This window comes from Exophiala oligosperma (assembly GCF_000835515.1).
Source record: "Exophiala oligosperma strain CBS 72588 unplaced genomic scaffold supercont1.6, whole genome shotgun sequence".
Taxonomy (NCBI): Eukaryota; Fungi; Ascomycota; class Eurotiomycetes; order Chaetothyriales; family Herpotrichiellaceae; genus Exophiala; species Exophiala oligosperma.
This window is the reverse complement of record NW_015622823.1, coordinates 1,034,189-1,056,545: the sequence shown is the minus strand read 5'-3', so window position 1 is coordinate 1,056,545 and position 22,357 is coordinate 1,034,189. Positions and strand designations below refer to the sequence as shown.

Here is a 22,357-nt window from a genome sequence, read left to right as displayed (position 1 = left end):
TCATGACTTGTGACTACGAGACAACAAACATCCCAAATCCGAACGAGTATACCACCCTCCGTCGAGAAGATCTTGTTCCATGGCCGCCCATTTCTCAAGTTTTCCACCTTTTGTGGTTTTCAAATCAAGATCTGCAAACTTGACGTCGATGATATCAACACCATCATCATCACCACCAATATCGTGGCCGACACGGCGTTTTTTCAACGCGACGAAACAACTACAATCTCTCAACGCCATTGCCACTCCAAGATTTTCAGTCTCTGCCTCGGCGACGGATCGCTTCCGAAAATCATCAATCCCTACGGCCCCATGTTCCCGTTGCAGCCGTCGAAGATGATACAAGGCAGGCTGGACTCTTTCTTTGAACTGCGCAACAAACCCGGGTAGTCCGTCCTGATCCAAGTCCGAGGGCCAGATTTTGGTTAGTGCACGATCCAGTTCATCGCCACCTTGCTCCAATAGATCCAAGGGACAAAACCCAGAATCGCCACGGCCTTGATGGGATTCGTTGCTGCTTCGTCTCATGGCGTTCAGAGCACATGTTCGACAAGTCTTTGCATTTCCGGGTGCACTGGGACTCTGCACGAGCCATTTCGGTTTGAATTCGATCAGCCAATCTACACCCGGCCCTTGAAGGTTCTGCATCAGTACCCCGTACTGTTCTTGTTCGTACGAGGGGAGGTATTTGTTGCGTCTGTGATGTGGCCGCGGTGGAAGCCTCCTATCTGTCCTTGTATCTGGAAACGACGAGCCGGGAAGAGTATCTTCTTCCATCTCGTGAAGCTCCACGTTCAAGCTCTCAACCATGGAAGGTGTGAGTTTGTACAATTTTTGGGTCAGAAGAAGTGAAGAGGCGTTTTCGGTGTCGTCGGTGTCGGTGTCGGTGTCGACATGACGGAAAAGAGGTGATGTTCGATTCTTGAAATCCGAAACGACTTGGACGATTGGTTTCGTGGAGGGGACGTCTTTCCTCAAACGCATCACGCAGCAGTGTGAATGCTCCTGGAGGGCCGAAGAAGGAGACGGCAGCACCGACACGCTGTAGATGACGTTGGCGGCACCCTCGGCGAGATAGTGTAGATCCAATTCGGCGTTTGCGATGGCTCCCAGACATTCTGGAGATGGAGTGTGGCCCGGTTGCGGGTGTCGACATTGTCGTGGATGTAGTCCGTTCATTGATACGATACGATATGATGTGATGTACGTTTATGACAAAGTCACTATTTGTGCCCGTTGTATCCCTCGTCGAATGGTTGATTCTTTCCGGCAAAAGGGTAACCTGATTCGAAGAAACCACTTGGGTTCCAGTTGGCCTTGGGAAATTGGTGCGATGGACTCTGTAGAGAAAAAAGTGTTACTCCGTATTGTTATCTACAGAGTATCCATGTTGGTTCTGCATTGATTCGGTGATTTACTGCTCCTTTCATAGCAGGTACTCAATACGAGTACAAAATTGTACGGTGTGGTTCATCATTGTTCCCAGTTGTTCTTTTTCTCTCCCCCGCATTGTCGTTGTCGTGGCCGGAATTACGAGGGGGCGAGCGGTTTTTGTATTACCTCTATTAGTAGACATTTCTCTGTTTGCTACAGTACCTACTACGGAGTACCTAACTAGGTCTCTCTCTCTCTCCCCCTCTCTAAAAAGCCATTCCCAACCTCAGCGAGTTATCTTCGAGTCTCTCATCTCCTCAAGGCCTTGTTTGAACCCCCATTATCAATCTGTCACGTACGGATTACAATTTCTCAGACCACCTACTCCGTAATACCAAATAACAAAAGGTTGAAGCCATACAAATCAAGATCAAGATTAAAGTCAAGATAAAAAATGTCGTCTACCTTGACAACGGACCTGTCCTCTCATCTTGCCTTGGTCACTGGTGCAACAGGAGGTATGTTTTTCTTTGCTTTATACATGTCGGTCAATCTTCTTTCGCGTGTTGTGGCCCACTCCTTCTCAATACCTCACACGTTGTCAGGAATCGGCCGAGCTACATGTCTTTCCCTGGCAAAACTCGGTTGTTCCGTCGCGATTCACTACCACAGTGCCGCAGAAAAGGCCGCCAAACTCGAATCGACCCTGATGGCCTACGGTGTCAAAGCCCAAGCGTTCCAGGCAGACTTGAGCGACTACGAAGGCGCACGCAAGCTACACGCCGCCGTCGTGAAGGACATGGGTCACCCCACCATCCTGTTCAACAACGCCGGCATGACCATGGGTAAATCGGGGGTCAAGGACATTTCCGAAGTCACCGTCGAAGAATTCGAACAGACCTGGCGCGGGAACTGTGGGACGGCATTCCTCCTCACTCAACTGTGCATCCCAAGCATGCTCCGGCACAACTGGGGCCGTGTAATTTTTTGTTCCAGCGTAGCTGGTTTCACGGGTGGCGTTGTAGGCCCTCATTATGCGTATGTTTGTTTTCCCTTCCCCTTGCCGTGTTTGATAATGAATTCGATAATTCGATACTTCGATCGTAGGAAGCTTGCTAACCCGTATCATAACACAGATCATCAAAGTCGGCAATGCATGGTCTCATCCATTGGCTCGCCGGTGCGTATGGGAAAAAAGGCATCACCGTGAATGGTGTTGCACCTGCTTTGATCGAAGAGACTGGCATGTTGCCCGGCAGCAACGATGAACTATCCGGAAAGATCCCAATCGGTAGACTCGGAAAGCCGGAAGAGATCGCCGAGACTGTCGTGTGGATGGTCAAAACTGGTTACGTTCATAACAAGGTCGTCGCTGTCGATGGAGGATGGTTTATCCAGTGAAAGACTTGATTAATCGCCATTACTCCATCCTGGTATCAATATGATATCTCTCATCACGACCCAGCAAAGACCACTCGACCCCAAAAAAGTTGAGTTGGTTCAGCCACCAGCTTCCTTTTTCTTTCTGGCTTCTTCTTCTCTTTCCTTTTTACGTGCAAGGTACCTCTCTTTTGCACCCATCTTGTCAGCTTCTGTGACTCGGCTCTTGTTCTTCTCTTGCTGGGCCTTGTCCTGTTCGGTCTCGGCTTCCGTTTGTTTGGCTGCCATCTCTTCAATCTGTCGCTCCACCATACGAGACTGTCTTTCGCGTTGTCCTTGTCGAGCGTCTTGAGCCTTGGATGATCGCCAATACTCCTGCGGCCGAGCATCGTTGTTGGACTTCTTCGGTCCTTCAGGCTCTCTGCCCGGTTTCTTGGGCGCGGCGTTCAAACCGGCAGAAAGCAGTTGCCGTTTATCCACAATTTCACCTTCATCGTTCACCACAATCCTCGCGCCTTGCTTGTTTAGTTCCTCGGCGATCTTGCTGTCTGTCGTCTCTTCTTCAGCCTCTACCTGATCTTCCACTCCAGTCGCCTTCTTCTTCGCAACCTCTTCTTCTGCTTCTTTGATCATGCGCATTCTCTCCTCGTCCTTCTGCAGCATTTGTTTGTGGAAGGCGGTCATGCCGCCGCCTTTCCTCCGCCGTTCCTCCTCAGCCTCTTCGCGCTTCTTCTCCTCTTCCTCCAACCGTCTTATTTCTTCTTGTTGTTTCTTGTACGCCCCGGTCACGAACTTCTCCTTGTCCGCAAACTCGTCCCCTTCGGCTTCTCGTTCTCGCTGTAGTGCCTTCTCCTTGGCTCGTAGTTGATCTCGCTTGCGAACCTCGGCGCTTTGGAGGAGGGACGTCATGTATTTCGGGACAGACTCTTGTCCACTAGTGGATGGCTTCTTTTCCTGCTTCGTATGGAATGTCTCGTAGGCACCATCGTAGTCGTAGACCGAAGCATCGATCTTCGAAGCTTCTTGGTCGTGGAGTTTGGCACTTCGCAGCGCAGACAAGTTGGTGTATTTCTCCGTCCCGGCGGATTTGCCTTTTGCAGGCTGCAATCCGTATTGTTTGGACTCCTCTTTGGCAGATGAGCCATCGTCATTGTCGTCGTCATCGTCAAATGCGCTCAAGGGTCGTAAAGGTTTCGATGTTTTCTTCGCACCGTATTGCGGTGGAGGCTTGTGCTCCGGAACATCTTCCTCGTCGTCAAAGAACGCTTTGCGTTTTTGTGGTTTGGATATGCCGGGCTGCGATTTACCAGCATTCAAGCCAAATGCCAGACCAGACATATTTATGTTGTGAATTGGGTTGTAGGAATGGTTTGTTGTAGAAGAGGTCAAAGCAAAAAGTTCATAGTTTGGGGAATCGCAGGGAAATCTTATCTTATCTTTGATCCCGCAAGCGACAAGGCTGCGGCATTAGGCAGTCGTACCATTGATCAAACTACATGTTCAACATAGCCAATGAGTCAGGCTAAGCTATCGTGCAGAACAAATTGTACAGCATGTACACAGACGACGAAGCCCATGAGTAAAATGATTTTAGATCCAGGCATCAACCACATTGTGACTCGTACCCGGCAAAAACGGCAGATGATTCCAGGGAAACTTGATTCTGCCAAGTCACAGTGGATGAAGTCGCCGATCAGTCCCAGGCAGCAGCAACGTCAGGAGTCGACTACAAATATTTAACATACTAGCGTTGCCAGTGTCAAGACCTATGATACCCTTCCTATAAAGCTGTTCAGCGTATCTACGATTGAGGTCGTTGGCGGTAAAACTTGAACACATCCACAAACATCCTTCAGCATGTTCAGCTATTCCAGTGAGCAATTCTACAAGGATTGGCGATACAAGGTTGCTGAGGATTTCATGACCGATGATAGGGAATTCTATCCGTATGTTGAGAGAGGACATGTGGAATGGGGTGCTGAGGACCATAAAATCACATTGCCAGCTACAGCTAGCAAGGTCGCCATAAATACCGATGGCTCAATGCTCGCTGTTGCCGTTGAACATGATATTCACATCTTCACCACCGAGGATTTCCAATTGACACAGGTCTTGAAGGGTCACATATCTAGAATCGATGCACTCGCCTTTCAACCGAACAACCCAAACATTCTTGTGTCAGCTGCGACGAACGATCATGCAGGTTCGGTCAGAGCTGACTGCGAAATCATCTTTTGGAACCTACAGGTGCGAAAAGCTCAGAAGGACATTGCCCAAATCTCAGATATTTCCAAAGAAGCCAGTAGCGGTATCGCCGCAGCCATTGCGAAAGGAGGTGGCTCGGTCGAGTTGACAGATACCGAAATCTCAAAGCTGTCGACGGATATTGAGCAATTGGTCACCACACTTGTTACAAGGCATTTGGTTTCAGATCATGCTCGAATTGCAGGACGCCTGCTCAACCATTTTGATACTCACCTCTTTGACCCATCGGGGACACGGCTGATGTACCTTCCAGGAAACCGCCCTCGATCCAATGCTGATGCTCCTTGGGATATGAGCGTATTGTCGATGCAGACCCATGAGGATCTTTTCACGTTGGTAGGACATAGTGACGCAATCATGTGGTCCGGATTCAGTCCTGATGAAACCATGATTGGAACTTGTTGTTGGGACTCGACCATGAGAATATGGGATGCCCAAGACGGTAGCCTCAAGTTCAAATTTGAGACTGGCAAGCAAAATTGGAACGGTTCATTTTCCCCCAACTCGAAGTTTTTCGCTGGAACTGCTGGTGACGGGACTGTTTACCTTTATTCAACCAGTGACGGCTCGACTCTGTGGTCCCGACAATCCGAGATTGATTGGTGCCGACATTCGTCGTGGACGCCTGATAGTCGCTTTCTGGCGATTGGTGGTCGCAGAATGGGAACAGTCCTGGTGATTGATGCAAATGACAATACGGTGGTCCACCGCCGGGCTTTAAGCATTGACGCGTGTAAGGTGGACGAGGAGCGCAAGAAGAGACTCTTGAGAAGCTACCTCGAAGTTTATGGGGTGCGTTACATGGATGCGGGCAACAAGCTCGCCGTGTACACTGGTGGTGATGGGGGAGTTGAAGTGTATGATCTCCAGAGACAGCAAAAGTGGCGATTTGCGAGGTTTGGAACCGACGAGGACCTTCATCCTGGTGACGAGGGGATGGAGCCGCAAGGCTCACCCGGGTTTGACATGGTCATCTGGAACGATTTCAAGAATGGGGAGATCAAGTTGACGAGCTTGGACCGCAATAATGTTAGGATCTGGAGCGTGCCCCTGGAATATGAGTCGAACTAGAATGTTGCCATCCGAGTATCCATAGTCTGAAACGATAATGAATGCAATTTACACCCATTCTTAGTGAACGGAGTACTTGCCTGCTTTGGGCATATATACCACTTAGTGAGTACTAAGCGCATGTTTTGTTCTGCAGTACATATATTTAATCCAGTGAACTTTCCTTCAACAAAGTACAGCCTTGATGGCCACTAGTAAGACTCACCACGTCGAATCGCCACTTTGGCCCAAAGGTTCGGAGGGGGGCTTATTCTTGGAAACCAGCTTAGTGGATTAAACTGGGAGTCAGCAGGTTTCCATGATCACTGGATAAACATCCCTTGACCAAGGTATGAGGGGATGGCAGCGATCATAGTCGGAATAAGTAAAAGAGAAGCTAGTCGGGGCTTCGACTCTCCAAACTTTTTGTCCCTTGCGGGATTTTTTGGTTGCTTTTTTTGGACGGACAGGGAAGGAGGTGAAGTAAGTAATGGCAGAATTGTGGTATAGGCTGAGCAGGGTGGTGGTGAATGTCGTTGTCCGAGAAAGGAGTCCATCTCCATGATGACTAATTTCTGGGCAGCCTTGCCAAGTCCTTCTAGTCCGTGTTCGGCCGCGCTGGACAGACACCTCGCTTCATTTGCACCTTGCCCACCTTACGGAGGACGATACAACGGCTTTTCAGTTGATTGACAACTGATCAAGAACAACATATATTCCCCGTCAAATGCCTTTCGTTGCTTCAGGTAATCAATAGGTGTCGAGGTAACTTGATTTCCTGCTCCCAACACACTTCACGGGCATAATAATGTCTTACTATTTTGTCATCATCTCACCAGCCGACACTCCCTTGTTTGAACTGACCTTTGGTACATCGAAAGGTGGAGGAGACGGTGTCGCTCGGTTTCGGAATGGAGAGACTTCTAGGTACATGAACCAATTCATTGTTCATGCGGCACTTGATGTGGTGGAAGAAGTCCAATGGCTGAGCCCAAACATGTGGCTCAAAGTCATCGACAACTATGCTCCTACAAACTCCCACATCAGCTGCTTTATCACCGGCACAAATGTTCGATTCATGCTTCTTCACCAACCCCCGGCAATGACAAACGCCTCTGCAGGTAGTCGTACCTCCACAATCTCTTCAACCTCGATTCCTCAGAATCCCACCAGTCCACAGACCGAGGAAGCCATTCGCCAGTTCATGAATGAAGTCTTTGAACTATGGGTCAAGACGTTGATGAATCCGTTCTACAGTATCGGAAAACCCGTCACCAGTCCCATGTTCCGGCAAAGGGTGACAGCTGCGGGCCGAAAATGGTTATGAGGAATTGGTCCGAGCTTCTTTGTTTGGATTATTTGCGGTCAGACCTTGCCACGATGCAAACAAAGCGTGGCGTTTTCACCTCGCTGAAATGATCACCTCAAGCCACCTCAAGCCACGTTGCTCTACTATCCCTCATTTCAGATATGGCGATGCAACGAAATCAGAGGGGGATGAGGCTGTGACCGCGTGTAGCAAATCCACCGCTCACAGTTCCAGAGCTTAACAGTGTCCTCGGTATCGACTATTCTAGTATTCTCAAAGCAAGGACCGTTCAATACTCGAGCAATTCTGGAGGACATCACCGACACCAAAAAGACCTAAAGTCTTGGATACTGCAAATCTCTACCTCACCGACTGATAAGCACGCAGCCGAGAAAGGGCTCTATGGCTCCAATCGGCCTCATTACCAGCACCTACCACGAAGCTATCATACGGCGTTCGACTATTAGCTACCTTTCGTGGCCTCTCTGGGCACAAATCCTGCTGCCCGTTATGACTGCTACGATCTGGATCCCAGTTTACTTTCTCATCGAACTGATACGCGACTTCTCCTGCCTCCGTTGATAGGAGGTATGACGATTCAAGTCTGGGATCCCAATGTACACAAGGACGACATCTGTGCCACCGATATACTTGCAGTATTGATTCTGGCAGCATGTTAACCACCAACGATGAGGGACCTGGGCGTTGGGGACGAGTCCTTTTCTCATTTGAAAAATCGGTCGTCTAGCGATAACCTTCGAGTACTCTGGAATCACAAGCTTCGCTCATGATATGGTGAGGGACCAGTTCAAAACTTCGCTACGTACAATATCGACATTATTGTCCGGTCATAGAAATACAGCATCAATATGTGCCTTCCTGAGCCCCGCCTCTGTCACAAGGCGACCCATGAGTCAATGATTGTTCCTTCGATCGTCTTACCTCCTCGTTCACTACTCCTCACTTCCTTATTACAAAAGTGACATGTTTTCCTTGTATGCTCATGCCCATACGACAGCACATGATGTGTTGACCTTGAGCCTCATGTGTTAGTACCATGTTCGATATGGGTAGTGGTGGACGACCATATTCCCCATCTCCAGATCCTTTATGGGTTGTTTGTTCCGATATCTCAGCACCATCTACCAATCCACGACGTGATATCTACATGATTTCTCGCATCAGTCCTCATCTTTGAAGACACAATGCCTTCACATAGTCGTCGTTCGCTTAGTCGTCAAAGCCAGCGCAAGGTCCATGTCAATGGAAGCGCCGAGCAAACGATCACACACTCAAACATGTTGCAAACTATTTATTGTCAGCTTCATCCTTGCTCCTTCATCATCGAAATCCTCAATGCTGAGGACGACTTCCTGCTTCTCTTTGAAAGACAACTGCAAATGGATTGCTCCTTCCTCGTATCATTTCCCTTCACAACCTTCTTGTCTGTCCTAGAAGGCCTCAATATCTCCTTCAGGCAGCCAGTTGGCTGCAACCGACGCCCTCTTTTTACCATCTTATCCTCGTAACCAACTCATATCGACACATCATAGCCAACATGACAACGCCGCCGCCGAGACTCTGCGCCATCGTGCAAGAATGTCCTTCCCTCAAACAAGCTGGCCTGTTCGCTCCCAAAGACTACAAACACGGCGACCTGTTGTTTTCCGAAACCGCAGTAGTCGTGGGCACCGTGGCTGATTTGGGCGACCGGCCAGTTCCAAAGTATCATGACGTTCCCCAGGAAGAGTGGAAAAACTGGCTTGGTGCGTGGCTAGAGGCCACTCGCACAAGCATACCCACCTTGCGCTGGTTTGTCGAAACGGGTACCTTGGAAGGCATGAATTATCCCAAAGGCTTCAACAACTTTCTGGACCGCGAGGCATATTCGTCTTTCATCACTGAATCCCAGTATCTTCAGCTTGTGGACAAATCGGCCGATAAGCATGATTGGAGTTTTGAAAAAGAGCTGGAGCTGAGACATCTGAGGCGGGTAATCGAAGAAATTACCCCTGTCGATGTTGATTACCTGGGGGGAAGGGCATGGGCAGTCGGTGCTCTCACCGGTGTCATCAACCACGCGTGCCATCCAAACGCCACTTTAGAGGTTGATACTGATAACGAGCCAGAGGATAGTGCCGTTCCAACCGTCACGATGAAAGTATTTGCCGTGAAGGATATAAGAGCAGGCGAGGAGATCACAATATCATACCTGTACTTGGCTGGCAGTGTTGAGCAGTATCTTCACAAGCTCCACCACTATTATGGCTTTTATTGCCAATGTCATGCCTGTGAACGGACAAACGAGGATGCGAGCTATCGTCGCCTGAGAGAGGATGTGTACGCCCTCAAGGCTGAGCTACAGTCAGGGAATCTGACCACTGAAGGGCAATTATTGAGACACACCGCTCTCTTGATGGATGGTTACTGGTTGCTGGATATCAATCACGAAGTAGTGTTACATCTCTATGAACACGAGGCAGAGGTGGCTTATCGACTCTGTGATACGCTTCGTTGTCACTATTTCACGAGGCGGCTCTTAGGCTGGTACGGTGGTTGTGTGATACGTGCGCCTGCGATGGAGGCAGTCAAACATTTGAGTGAGCTAGAGAATTCCCGGACGTTGAATTCTCCCGACACCATGGGATGGTCTACGTGGGATTACTATGACATGTCGCAAGAGAACCTGGAGGAGGTGATGTTCATGATGGGGCCTGGAAGATTTAACGACCAGGAATATCACCTATTAGCAGTGGTCGATCAAGTAAAAATTCGACAACAATGGAGCAGGCTGGCAGAGAATCATAAGCTCCGGGAAGAAGAAAAGAAACTTCAGGAGGAGAGAAACAGATTGCAGCTCCAGGCAATGAGTACTGACGAGCTTGCTAGAATCCTTGAAGAAGCACCCCAACATCCATCCAAGAAGAAAAAGAAGTCAAAGAGGAAGGCCAAGGAGGGCACTATTGCAACAAAGGATGAAATGAAGTCTTTTGTCAACGATACAGCCGCAAGTGAAAGCCATGATGAAAGTCATACTGGAAAATCTATTGAACAGAGTTCTTCCGACGACAGCAAAATGGCTATCGAGAAGCAAGATGCCGATGAGCATGATCATCGAGAGATGAAACAGGATGCCAAGCCTTTCCCTTCTTCTATTGCAACCTCCAGCGCTTCAGACAGCAAGAAGAAAGTGCAACAGATGTCTTTGGTCTCGATGTCAAGAAGATCGGTCCGAGATCAAGAGAACAAACTATCGAGAGTCAATGAGTGGACTAAGACAATTGAGAGGTCAGCATTGGGTGAGACGGACACGAAGTTCGACTCTTACGAACAAGATGCATATGCAGTTGCTATGCTTAGGAGAGCTCAAAATGTCTCTGAGACTACAGTCCGTGGCGAAGACAAGTTGGAAACTGCTCAGGTCGATCCGTCAACCGCAGATGTCGACAGCGTTGGAAGGTCGAACAGTCTTGATATGGGCTGTTCTGGTTATCACGCCGGACATAGACCACAAGATATGAATGACATACCCATGTCACAAATCTTGGACAAACCAAAAGTGAGGTCGGAGAGAACGGAAAGTAGCTCCCTGCTTGATGGGGCATCGCCACGCTTCGAAACTCCCGCTAGAAGTGAATTCGAAGAGACAATCGACGCGTCCAGTGCAACATCAGCTCAAGCGTCTCTTGGAAAAGTTGATGTCAGCTCGAAGACACTGCCATCGATACGAGGCGACACAACAAAGGACGAGTTACTATCTATTTCACCGATCTCTCTTGACGATGGACTCAACCAGTCGCAAACATGGAACAACACAGAAAAAGCCAGTACGACTATTCCTCCCTCCGACCAACACAGCAAGACGGGTACACTACGTGTTTCAGGAGAAAACAACGATTGGATTACGGTGGCGCATTGCAAAAAGACGAAGGATGCACATCGTCCCCCAAACTGGACTTCTTCAGGCTTACAAGATAAAACTGTTGCTCCAGGTCAAGCACCTGTCAACGCTGGTGGTCGTCGTCAACCCCATATCACATCAAGTCAGCAAGATCCGCATACTGTCGCTCATCAAACATCTTCTGTTGCTAGTCGCCACTCAGAACAGATGTCTTCACTCTGGCAATGCCGGATTAATGATCTTCTTCAGTCACCTACGTTTGCACCTCGTCGTCATCAAGCCCAGACTTCTTCGGCTCGGCAAGATCCATCTACTACTACTACTACTCTTCCTCCTCCACCAGCAGCCACGAGTGACGGTCGTCGTTCAGAACAGACTTCTTCAAGCTGGCCAGATCAGATTACTCCTGAACCTCAAAAAGGAGCTGTTGTTGCTGCACCTAATCTCGCAAAGCTCGAACCCCCTCTTGTCCCAGTCGTTACTCATAAGGAGGAAGCGGCACCATCCAAGCCAGCGACGCAGCGAAAACGTCGGGGAAACAAAGCATTGGCACAGAAGGTGTCCGAACTGGAACAGAAGGTAGAAGAGTTGAGATCCACACAGAAGGTGTCCGAGCTGGAAAAGGAGGTAGAAGAATTGAGATCCAGAAATCAGTATCTGGAAAATGTTGCTGGTATTGTCGCCGAGGATGATTATTTCCACAGCATCGAGCCTTACAAGTCTCCCTTTGGAGCAAAAGATGGCACATCAAAATCAGAATGGCTGGCTTCAAAGTTCACCAAGAAGGATTTTTTGAGAGAACCTCGTGACTTGGGTCACCTTCTTGCGGCAAAAGATGGGATGGATGCACCATTGTTGGGATTCGTCCTTAAGGAACGACGAGACTCGGCTTGCGGTCGAGTAGAAGGTGACAAGGTGTTTCTGGAGAGAGGTCGACTTCGAGGCCATTCTTTTGGTGGCGACGGCTCAAAGATGGATTGGCTAAAACAGGCCTCAGTGAGGGAGAGCAAGGAGCTTTAGATTGTTACTTTTTTCTGCTAGCATGAGGGCTGATTTCACTAGGATATTTAGGCGCAAGGGGGTTGCGTCTGGGGTCCTTTTGGTTGAAGATACTCCTTGCAGCAGGGTTTTGTATGATTTTATAAATGTTGGGTATCATTCAGAATACACTAGTCATTAAAATTTCCATGATCGTGTTGTTGTTGATGAGGTCCGCTTGACTACATAATGTAGTACCTATTGTGGGATACATAAGTCATGTATTTTGTAACTCGATGACTCTGTTAGGAACTACTTTGGGACCGGTGTGAGACATGAGGCTAGTCGCTAGACTATAACGACTACTATCGTTCGAGTGTGGGAAAGTCACTGAGTGATGACATGTTTATATGAGAAGGTTGTTGATTGATGACATGAGGTTGTGGAGGTGTGTTGTGCCGTCTATCTGGTCTGGAGATGTTTTCTATCCAAAAGAAGGTCGGAAGTTGGTCGACTAGACAATATGCTGCCGCTTTAAAAACAATTCATAATTTTGTATTGCAGACAAATGTGATTGTGATTCATTCATCAAGCCTCAAAACAATTCACTCGTTAATTGACAAACATTCAACCGGCGACAAATTCAAAAAGGACATGTTCATCATCTATTGAAACACCTGAATCGAACTTTTGATTCATCTCTGTACTCTCGGTGTCGGCGTCAACACACCATTCTATTTTCTTACACGGCGTCAAACCCACTCGACATACTCAACATACTCGACATACTCGACATACTCGACACACTCGACATACTCGACACTAGATACGACACGGGCAAGCTTTGATTGCCAGGGAAGGATACGTTTCCTCCCGTACATATCGACTATTTTTGGGGGGGGGGAAAGGATTGTGGGATTTGATTGATCAAGAATTTCTCCTTTTCTCTCCTTCTCGCGATTCTCAACATGTCTCATTCGAAAAGAAACACTTCCTTGGCCTTTTTCACGGCCCACGAGAGGTCCATGTTGAGGTCCAATTGGGGTACACAGTCCACGAGGTTGGGCAGGGAAAGTTTTTTACCCTTTGGTCATTGTAGATTATGTTTAAGTTTGGCGATTGATCCAGTTACGTGTTCTGGGATGAAGACGACAAAAACAACGACCGAAGGCGGTGGTGGTACTACCACCGACACGAACAACGGCATGACAAGAGTACATTTGTTTTGTCGGGAATGTGCTTTGAACGATTTGATGACCCAGAGAAAAGAAATCAAACGTTTGGAACGGGATTTTGAAACGAAAAACCGTGAGATGGAAGGAGACAGACGCAGGGAAGCGGAGGAAAGAAAAAAAAGAGACCTTGAACGATTCGAAAGGCAAGAATTGGATTCCGGCTATGATGATGTCGACACTTCACTCTCCGGTGGTGTCGGATCCAAAAGGAAAAGAATGGCGGAAGAAATGCATTCGAACTCGAGCAAGAACAACAACACTACATCATCGATACGTACCGGTGAGAACGAGGCCAATGGTGGTGGTGACGAAGGTTCAAAGAAATCAAAACACAACTCAACTTCCTCTGGCGGTGGTGATGGCGAAAAATCATCCGAATCAAGTTTTTGGATCCCTGGATCGGAATTCATGTCCAGACATGATACGACTGGCCGAAATAAAACACCGACAAAATTACACCCCATATGTCCATCGAGTACACCCGATGAAAAACATGAGTACTCATTGAAGTCACTCATCAACGTCAATTTTTCTTACACCGACGACGGTGGTGATGATGTCGACAACGGTACCGATGGCGGCGGTCACCAAAAACAACCGATCTGTCCGAGTTGTAAAAAACACTTGACAAACACATCAAGGGCGGTGGTCGGTACGGCCCAAAATTGCGGTCACGTTTTGTGCAAATCTTGTTCGGATGTACTGTATCAAAACAAACCAAACACCACCACGGAGTCGGCAACGGAAGCGACAAAAATCCTGTGCTACGTATGTGAATCGGATTTGAGTGGGGAGAAGAACCAACCGACCACCACCAAAAAGGACAAGAAGGAAAAGGAAAAGGACAAAAAGGTCACGGTCGGAAGCATTGTGGAAATCAGTTCCGAAGGGACAGGTTTCGCAGGTAGCAGTGGCGGGACAAACATGGCAAAGAGAGAAGGGGTCGCATTTCAATGTTGAGATGAATTCCACATTCGACGGATGATTTTCACATTCCTCGGTCCCGTTTACAAGATGTAAATGCAAATTGGTCATGATTTCCTGGGTTGCTCCAAACAAAAACAACACTCATAACGCTATCTCTAAAGTCACCTATGTTGGGGGAAGGGGGGAGGGGGTGGTCATTGTTCCTCCCCAAACATCAACCTCAGACCTCGTTCGACTAGAGGAGGGAAGAGTCAAGTTTGAAGTTTCAAAGAATCGTGGTCGCTAACACACACAACGTACAAAACCCGCTCTTTTGCTCAAGCTCATTCCAAGAACAAACAAAAAAGAAACCAAAGTTGACACTTCTTCTTCTGATCCTGAAAGTGCCCAGTGGGCTAGTGTCATTCATCGATGGGCCATTTTACTCAAAGCCCTCTTTCAAACAGTCAACAAGTAACTCAATAAGATTCATTCACGTCATAACCTTCCTGGACATGATCCAATTGTCGAGATGGAGGTCTCATCATATCCCCAGGTCCAGTCCCGCTGGTCACCCTCACGAACCCAGTACTAGGCCGTCTAGGCAGACCAGGTAATTTCGTCGCCGCACTCCCAAAACTGGTCCGTTTACTGGGACTCGGTATACCAGACCCGACGTCACTGCTTCGTTTGGCAAACGTCGTCCGTCTCGGGGTCGGTGTCGCTGCTGTATCTTTCATGTCAACTCCACCCGGTGCCATTTCTTCACCGTCGTCTTCATCCAAGGTACCATCATAACCGTAGCTACTGAGACTGCTCTTCGGTCGGATTCTATCCGTCGACGCGTTGGGTGCATAGTTTGACCCGACACCGCTGCCAAGAGGTGCTCGGAATCCCGAAACACTCGCCCGGCTGCGCGGTCGGCTGTGACTTGGTGCGAACGACGATCGCCCGGATATACCACTGGTTCGTGACGACGGTCGTAGTGGTGGCGGTGCGGCCATGTCACCCCTCGTGGGAGATGGTGGTTGCTGGAGACTCAAAGACGACCTGCTCGGCCTCCCCTTTGGCTTCAGCGGAGATTCTTGGGCCTTGTCAGGTAACGAGTCCACTCCACTAATCGTACTGCCACCGGTCCGTTTACGGTTGCGAACAGTCACCGACGAGGGAATGTGATGGCCCAGCGCCGATCCCGATCTGGGGGACATCTTTGGCGGCGTGTTCACAGGCGCAGGAAGTTTGGATCTTGCATTGTGCACACGCTCTTCGAGTCTCTGCATCTTGCCCCGGAGGTTCCTAATATGGATCAGAGACGCAGACTGAGGCAATCCAGACGGCCTTTGAGGGAGAGCACTATTCTTGGACAAGCTCTGGCGGAACGAGGAAGAAGGTCCGGTTCGAGACAAGACCGAAGGTCCTCGCACGTGGCCATTCGGTCTCGAATTGGAAATGGAAGACGATGGTCTTTGGATGGCAGTGGCACTGGCCAGGGATGTTCGTTTGGGGATTCCGGGTGTCGCGAAGGGTTTGGAGACGTTGCTCGACTTGTCTGATATCGGAGGGGAAGGGGGTGTGGGTGTGTCCGAGAGGCCAGAAGAAGAGGCTGTCTTTGCTGGTGGAGTGTCGAACGTTGGAGAGGAGGCATTGGTGGTGGTCGGTGAGAGTTCTGAACGGGGAGACGAGCTGGTGATGTTGATAGGATGTATGGTCAAATGTTTTCGAGCGGTGGCCTCTGCTTTTCGTAACTTCTCTTTCGTGATGTCGGCCTCGATCTTGAGATCAGAGAGTTCATCTCGCAGTCGCTGTGCTTCAATGCGCAATCCTTCTCGGTCTTGCTCACTGGACCGCAACTCATCTTCAAGCAGTACACTTCGTTCAATTGTCTGGTTATACTTGGCTTCCATATCTTCCAGCGACGACTCCGTGTTTCGCTGCTTTCTCTCAAAGTCATCGTTGGCAACTTCAATGTCGCGCAGGCGCATCTGCAGGTTGCGGTTGGCATCGCGCAACTCTGTAATCTCCTTCTGGAGCGCATTCTGCGCATTGGAGGCTTCGCTTTTGGATTGCTTGTATTTGGCTTTCCATTCGTCCACTTCGTATTGGAGGTTGCTGGCCTTCTCCTTTAATTGTCGTTCGCGCTTTTCCGAGGCGTCAATGTCCTTTTCCAACTCGGCCTCGAGTTCTTTGCTAGATGTTTGGAACTCTTCCAGTTCCGCCTCTAGCAGTTCATATTGCGCCTTGTAGTATTTCAGGGACTCTTCCAAGGAGGAGCCTGGGCCGGGAGGAGACGAGGGGAACCCATCGGATAGGGGCATGGTCGCGTCGGTCGCGAGTCGATGATAATTTCAGTGTCGTCGTCTGGCAGGTCTGTATCGATGTGGATGGTTGAAGTTTGCTGGTCGCGATCAAGATGCCATTTGTCGATAGTCGTTGTCTGTGTGTTGTGTTCGCTCCGGTCGTTTTCGCAGTTTCCGGGGGAGGTTGGGGAGCGGTGTAGGCGAGGTCCTGGGTGGTGGTGGTGTCGTCGGCGGTCGTTTCTGATGATTGTCGGTATTACGCTGCTTGGGTTAGTATTATCGGCCGTGTGCGCGCCCGGAGGGCGATGGTTGTCGACTTTGGGATTGCGATGTTCGGTATGCAGAATGGGAAATGGTGATGCAAGTGTCAAAAACGGCGCAACCACAAGTCAACAAACGTCAATGCAGCCGGCCAGGCAACGCACTGCACAGTGCTCAAAGCCACGCTAGAACAAGACTTAAGCATCAACGGGAAAATTAACAGCCAATTATTTCGGGATCGGTACCTGGGGCATCCCCCATACAAACAAATAAATAGGTACCCAAGGTACTCTAGAAGTGCCTGATAATAAGGGGACTGCAGTGCATTTCATGTTTATTGTTTTTGTCAAAAAAAAAATAGCTATAGAAAATTCATAACCAACAAAGAACTCTTGAAAGGGGTATCTCTATATTTAACAACATCATTTCACCACATCAGCGACTTTCCCTTGCTCCTTTTCCTTTTCCTTCTCAATGTCAATCGGCCCCGGTTTCGCAAACGCAGCCCCGAATAACGACAGAATGTTGTTCGCCCTCAGGTACATCATGTAGAACAGTGTAAACCCCGTCACCACAAGCTCATCCCGAAGCGCAACGTTGCTGCTCGCCTTGTCACCCAAAAATTCAAAATGACCCATCTTGCGCAGGGCCCAGACGTTCACCGAGAACTTGGCCACCGGGTTTTCGGCCTCGTCCAAGCACACAAAGTCCCATCTCTTCAGGCCACAGCTGCTCCTCCAGTTCATGGCCACGGGGGTGTCAGGGTCGTCCGAATACGCGTACGACAGGTGCGTGTATCGAGTCTTGAGCCGTTTTAGGGCCTTGAGTGTTCCTGCGCGCCCATGGACTTCGTACTTGGCATTGATCGAGATCACCTGCAGCGTACCCGTGCCCACGACCTCCTTGTCGTCGGCAGACTTGAAGGTGAGGTGTGGGGATCTGAATGCCCCGTAGTGGACGTTGTAGATGGGCTCAGTAGGGTTTTCTTTGTCGGTGATGATGCTTCGATATTTCTTCCACGAAAAGTCCACCTGGAGAGTGAGAGGTAGGGGCGAAGGTGAGGTGTCTTCGTTGGATTTGGGGATGTCGTGTTCGTACTCCATCGTAACAAGTGAGTTTTTGTTTTGTCAAGACTGCAGTGATGGTAGGTATTTGTAGCAAAGTGATTGTGGTAGAGGTGGTTACTTGTAGGACTCGTGGTAGTATGGTCAAGGAATGTGTCTGTGGTATCGTCTGATAGAGAAGGGTTGTGTGTCAACTTACGAGTCATCCCATGAGGACTTACCTTTGCACATATATATACACCTCGACGTGCTCTGCCCACCTCATCTCATGAGTCTATTCGTAGCATCTCTCTGCGCAGATCCCTAACTGCGTGGTGGCCATGTTAGGTCGCTAACCGCATTTGGTTGTATACAGCGCTGTGTCTTGGCATACAGTATGTCATCATGCACCGAGTACAAAGTATGAAGCTTCGATAGCCTCGTCATGAAATCCACCTGCGTACGATCCCAAACCTCTATGACTTTTCAGTCTAATCTCCTACATAGAGTTACAAGACAAAAGTCAAACCTTTAGTCCTGAGTGTATGGCCTATTGTGTTGCACATTCCCCATCGGCGTCTCTTTGATCGGCATACTTCACACGGATTGTGACGTTGCATACACCATACACAAGTACCAATTCCTCACTGGGCGAAAGCCACTAAGGTACTGTCGGTTTTCCCCTTCAATACCACCAATACTAAAGATAGCATACTGGGGTCAAACGTCAATATCACAACCATCGAGCTTTTGTCAAAGAGGGTCAAATTGATGCCTCAGCCTTCTAATCTATATATTCCTATACTAAATCTAACGAGAATCTCGAAACTTCCCTTCGCCCCTAGGAGAAAGGAAGAGCGCAACATCCATCCTTAATGGGCAAACAGTCTTTCCAAGCCCAACCTCTACCCCCATCATCCGTGACTCAATTCCCGTAGCCACTCAGCTTGACGAGTCTCAAGTGGAGGGCAATACCAATGACTGGAAGAACGCTGACAAGTTCCCCTAGAGCGGCATATTGGGGAGGTAGGTGCCACTTCACAAACAATCCTGCCGCAAGCAAGACCGCAAAGAGGTTGTAGATAAACGACCAACAAAAGTTGAACTTGATACGCCGGACAGCCTCTCGAGAGAGATCCATGAAGCACAAGATTCCCCCGAGTGCAGGTCGAATAAGGACTGCATCCGCCGCGCTTTGAGCCACTTCGCTGCCTTCGTTGATGTGAACGCCAATGTCGGCTTGGGCCAGGGCGGGTGCATCGTTGGTGCCATCGCCACAGAACATGACCATGGCATGCTTGTCCTTCATGATTTGCTTAAGATAGCCTACCTTGTCTTGCGGGGAGCATCGAGCCCTAACGTGAGATGGCGGTATCCCGAGACCAGTCGCAATGTCTTCCACAGCCCCTCTGTCGTCGCCGCTGACAATCGACACTGAGATCCTGCGCTTCTTTAGTTCGAAGATTATGCCGTGACTATCCTCACGGACGGTATCTTTGAGTCCGAAAACTGCCACAAGTTGGCTGTCAAGCATGACACAGAATGTCGTGAGGCCCCTGGAGGAGACACTCGTCACTTGACTATGCTGTTCGAGATGAAGCCAGCGAGAGTTGCCAGCGGAGATCCTGCGTGCGCCAATGATACCTTCCATACCTTTGCCAGGAAGACTGGTCACTTCCTCTAGGTGCTGCGGCAACGTGCCCTGATCTTGGAGATATTTAGCCACCGCTGCAGACACGGGATGCTTGCTATTTGCAACCAAGCCCAGAATTAAGGATTTGATGTCTTCCTTTCCGGATGGAAGGTCTTCGGATACCACTGATAAAGTTCCCGTCGTGAGTGTCCCTGTCTTGTCGAAGACTACATGATTAACATTTCTGGCGATCTCAATACTATGGCCAGTTTTGAAGACGACTCCATGTTTCGCAGCCACTCCACCTGCAATGACGATGACCATTGGCACACAGAGCCCAATGGCACAGGGACAAGAGACGATCAGAACCGCCATAGCATAGATAATTGCATCTTCGGCCGCCTGAGAAGATGAATAACCCCGCTGTGCCACATCGAAACTGATCCATCCAATGAAGGTGACTGCGGTAATCAGTAAGACGACAGGAACAAAGTAGCCGGCAATCCGGTCTGCCATGTCCTGAGATTTGGCTTTGGTCATTTTTGCTTCATCCACCATATCTGCGATGGTGCTTATAGTGTTGTCACCCGGCAGGCGACTGACACGAACATGTAGTAAGCCGCTACCATTCATTGATCCAGCTACAACTGGCGTGCCAGCCTCCTTGGGAACAGGTTTAGATTCGCCAGTGATCATGCTTTCATCCACTTCCGAAGTGCCAGATATCACGATGCCATCCGTGACCAGCCTCGTTTCCGGCTTGCAGATGAACTCATCACCGTATTGGAGGAGGCGGGCATCGATTTCGTATTCGGTTTTGGACTCTGGTTGCAAAAGAATCGCCAGTGAGGTCTGCAAATTACGCAATGAGATCGACTCAGCAGCTCGCTGGCGGGACCAGGAACTAATCAGTCGGCCGATCATAATCAGGGTGACGAGGAGAGTGCTTGTCTCGAAGAATTCGCCTGTTCTCAGAGGGTGGCCCTCAACTTCGTAGGCAAACGCAACTAGGGAGAACACATAAGCCGCGGTTGTGCTGAGGACAATCAAAAATTCCACTTCGAGAAGGCGAGAGAAGAAAAGTTTCTTGAACGCAACCACATACAAGGGCCCGGTGACTGCCACCTGAATGATGGTTGCCAGTGCGAGCGACACTGCTCCGTAAGTGATTGGATGGCTCGGTAATGGTGCCCAGGCCAGGATCAGGACTGGGATGGTAAGAAGACAGGAGATCATGGTCATCAAGCCATCTTTTCGAATTTCATGTAGGCCGGCACTGAGAGATTCGGGGCCTTCTTGAGGTGCAAGCTGCAGTGGTTGGTCGAAACCAGTTCCGACTATATCTCTGGCGCCAATTATTTCAGGGTCGTACTGTATGGAAATGACCTGAGAGCCTCTTGACTTTGCCTTCATCAATTCAACTCCACCCGGAGGCTGTTGTTGAAGGAGTGCTTTTGCGCCATTTGGGTGAAGAACATCTATTTGCCGAGCTTTGGTGGCAACAGGCTCACATGTAAAGTCCGTAGTTCGCTGAACATGTGTAATGACTTGATCGACAGACTTTTGATTGACATCAAGGTCGAAAGTAGCTCGTGCCAGTATGAGGCTGACTTGAATGTTGTCGACCTCAGACAAAGATGCCAATGTCCGGTGCAGCGACAACTCGCAGCTAGAACAAGTCATACCGCTGATGCTGAGCACGACCTTCTCCGTGCTCTCCGCACCTTTCTCCAGATCACCTCTATTTCGCACTTCCTTGACGCTGACATCAGCTTGAGCTGCACAGCATTGACTTTGGACAGCTGCCTTGCGTGGTCGAGAACAAGAGGACTGTCTCTCTAACTTGGTATTCTGTGCACAACAGGAGGAGGCCTGAGCAATTTCAATCTTGTCCTCGTCACAGCAGCCCTTCGACCCTCCTACAGTGGACGTTTCCCGCGAGCACTGACGAGTAGTCTTGACATGCTCAGGGTTGCCAGATCTCGAACTCGAGACTCTGCGGGTGCTCTGAACTTGGCAGCAAGGCTGAAGGTTTTTGGCTTTGAGGGCACGGCAAATGCAGCGAATGACTCCTGCTACGGCTCGATATTTCTGGCGTGACGCTTTGATATGATCTTCACATGCCTGGAGTGAGGATGCATCACTCCAGGCAATTTCCCGCACCCCTTTGATAGATGTGGAAGTGTACAGTTCGGCGCTCGTGGTCTTCGCACTGCTCATTGGCCTGCTTGGCTTACGTTGACGGCACTCTGCTTGACACTCAATAGCAGCGGCTCGATCGATGCAGGCTTCTACTAGATGGGTTAGCTTTCATTAACGTGCTGGTTTGATTTACTTGAAGCCAGACCATTGCAACAATTTTGAAGACCGGAGGGGCATTCGGGGCAGCCTCGGCTTGATGGAGGCTCTGCGGACACAGAAGGATTGTAACTAAGTTCGCCATTGCCATCGTCAGAGCATTTGCTCTTTTGCTTTTCGCCAAAGCTGCTTGAGGCTGGTGGTTGAGTCTCCTCAGTGCATGATGAGGTTATCTCTGTCTGCGTCAATGCCTTGCTATCGTAATTGCCATTATCGCAGTCCTTAGAACCACAGCATTTGCTCGTAGGTACGTTTGGCCGAGCCTTATCACAGCAAAGCGTATTCATCTTGGTTGATTCGATCGGAGAATTGCAACAGTCTTTGTCTTTGCTGTTCGCTGTACTACAGCATCCGCTGGGGGGATTTT

General features: G+C 49.3%; 9 protein-coding genes across 10 annotated transcripts; 4 read left to right on the top strand and 5 right to left on the bottom strand.

Annotated features, from left to right (window-relative positions):
* Window positions 1-1,424, bottom strand: PV06_06825 (uncharacterized protein; the record flags this gene model as incomplete). The annotated part of the gene is made up of 1 exon (XM_016407988.1): window positions 1-1,424. Exon 1 carries the CDS (start codon window positions 1,177-1,179, stop codon window positions 1-3), a length of 1,179 nt encoding a protein of 392 aa, XP_016261468.1. The 5' UTR covers window positions 1,180-1,424.
* A 195-nt stretch (window positions 1,425-1,619) lies between these two features.
* Window positions 1,620-4,281, bottom strand: PV06_06823 (uncharacterized protein). Its single transcript, XM_016407986.1, has one exon. The coding sequence runs from the start codon at window positions 4,090-4,092 to the stop codon at window positions 2,875-2,877; it is 1,218 nt and encodes a 405-aa protein (XP_016261466.1). The 5' UTR covers window positions 4,093-4,281; the 3' UTR covers window positions 1,620-2,874.
* On the top strand, window positions 1,746-2,775 carry PV06_06824 (uncharacterized protein; the record flags this gene model as incomplete). The annotated part of the gene is made up of 3 exons (XM_016407987.1): window positions 1,746-1,892; window positions 1,980-2,412; window positions 2,511-2,775. The coding sequence occupies exons 1-3, from the start codon at window positions 1,829-1,831 to the stop codon at window positions 2,773-2,775; spliced, it is 762 nt and encodes a 253-aa protein (XP_016261467.1). The 5' UTR covers window positions 1,746-1,828.
* Window positions 4,282-4,468: 187 nt separating the features above from the next.
* PV06_06822 lies at window positions 4,469-6,144 on the top strand. Of its 2 annotated transcripts, XM_016407985.1 has the most exons (2): window positions 4,469-4,627; window positions 4,689-6,144. In XM_016407985.1, exon 2 carries the CDS (start codon window positions 4,798-4,800, stop codon window positions 6,088-6,090), a length of 1,293 nt encoding a protein of 430 aa, XP_016261465.1. In that variant the 5' UTR covers window positions 4,469-4,627; window positions 4,689-4,797; the 3' UTR covers window positions 6,091-6,144. The 2 variants fall into 2 exon arrangements, with proteins under 2 accessions (XP_016261465.1, XP_016261464.1); XM_016407984.1 differs by having other exon boundaries at window positions 4,469-6,144.
* Window positions 6,145-6,877: 733 nt separating this feature from the next.
* Window positions 6,878-8,239, top strand: PV06_06821 (uncharacterized protein; the record flags this gene model as incomplete). Its single annotated transcript, XM_016407983.1, has 1 exon — window positions 6,878-8,239. One exon carries the CDS (start codon window positions 6,878-6,880, stop codon window positions 7,394-7,396), a length of 519 nt encoding a protein of 172 aa, XP_016261463.1. The 3' UTR covers window positions 7,397-8,239.
* A 4,930-nt stretch (window positions 8,240-13,169) lies between these two features.
* PV06_06820 (uncharacterized protein) lies at window positions 13,170-15,041 on the top strand. Its single transcript, XM_016407982.1, has one exon. It carries the CDS (start codon window positions 13,226-13,228, stop codon window positions 14,450-14,452), a length of 1,227 nt encoding a protein of 408 aa, XP_016261462.1. The 5' UTR covers window positions 13,170-13,225; the 3' UTR covers window positions 14,453-15,041.
* PV06_06819 (uncharacterized protein) lies at window positions 14,526-17,024 on the bottom strand. Its single transcript, XM_016407981.1, has one exon. The coding sequence runs from the start codon at window positions 16,711-16,713 to the stop codon at window positions 14,878-14,880; it is 1,836 nt and encodes a 611-aa protein (XP_016261461.1). The 5' UTR covers window positions 16,714-17,024; the 3' UTR covers window positions 14,526-14,877.
* A 354-nt stretch (window positions 17,025-17,378) lies between these two features.
* PV06_06818 (uncharacterized protein) lies at window positions 17,379-18,059 on the bottom strand (the record flags this gene model as incomplete). The annotated part of the gene is made up of 1 exon (XM_016407980.1): window positions 17,379-18,059. One exon carries the CDS (start codon window positions 18,057-18,059, stop codon window positions 17,379-17,381), a length of 681 nt encoding a protein of 226 aa, XP_016261460.1.
* An 864-nt stretch (window positions 18,060-18,923) lies between these two features.
* Window positions 18,924-21,852, bottom strand: PV06_06817 (copper-translocating P-type ATPase; the record flags this gene model as incomplete). The annotated part of the gene is made up of 1 exon (XM_016407979.1): window positions 18,924-21,852. The coding sequence occupies one exon, from the start codon at window positions 21,850-21,852 to the stop codon at window positions 18,925-18,927; it is 2,928 nt and encodes a 975-aa protein (XP_016261459.1). The 3' UTR covers window position 18,924.
* Window positions 21,853-22,357: the final 505 nt, after the last annotated feature.

What these genes read in the sequence shown, in the direction of transcription:
- PV06_06823 (XM_016407986.1), bottom strand. Translation starts at nt 4,092, where the DNA reads ATGTCTGGTCTGGCATTTGGCTTGAATGCTGGTAAATCGCAGCCCGGC.
- PV06_06822 (XM_016407984.1), top strand. Translation starts at nt 4,612, where the DNA reads ATGTTCAGCTATTCCAGTGAGCAATTCTACAAGGATTGGCGATACAAG.
- PV06_06820 (XM_016407982.1), top strand. Translation starts at nt 13,226, where the DNA reads ATGTCTCATTCGAAAAGAAACACTTCCTTGGCCTTTTTCACGGCCCAC.
- PV06_06819 (XM_016407981.1), bottom strand. Translation starts at nt 16,713, where the DNA reads ATGCCCCTATCCGATGGGTTCCCCTCGTCTCCTCCCGGCCCAGGCTCC.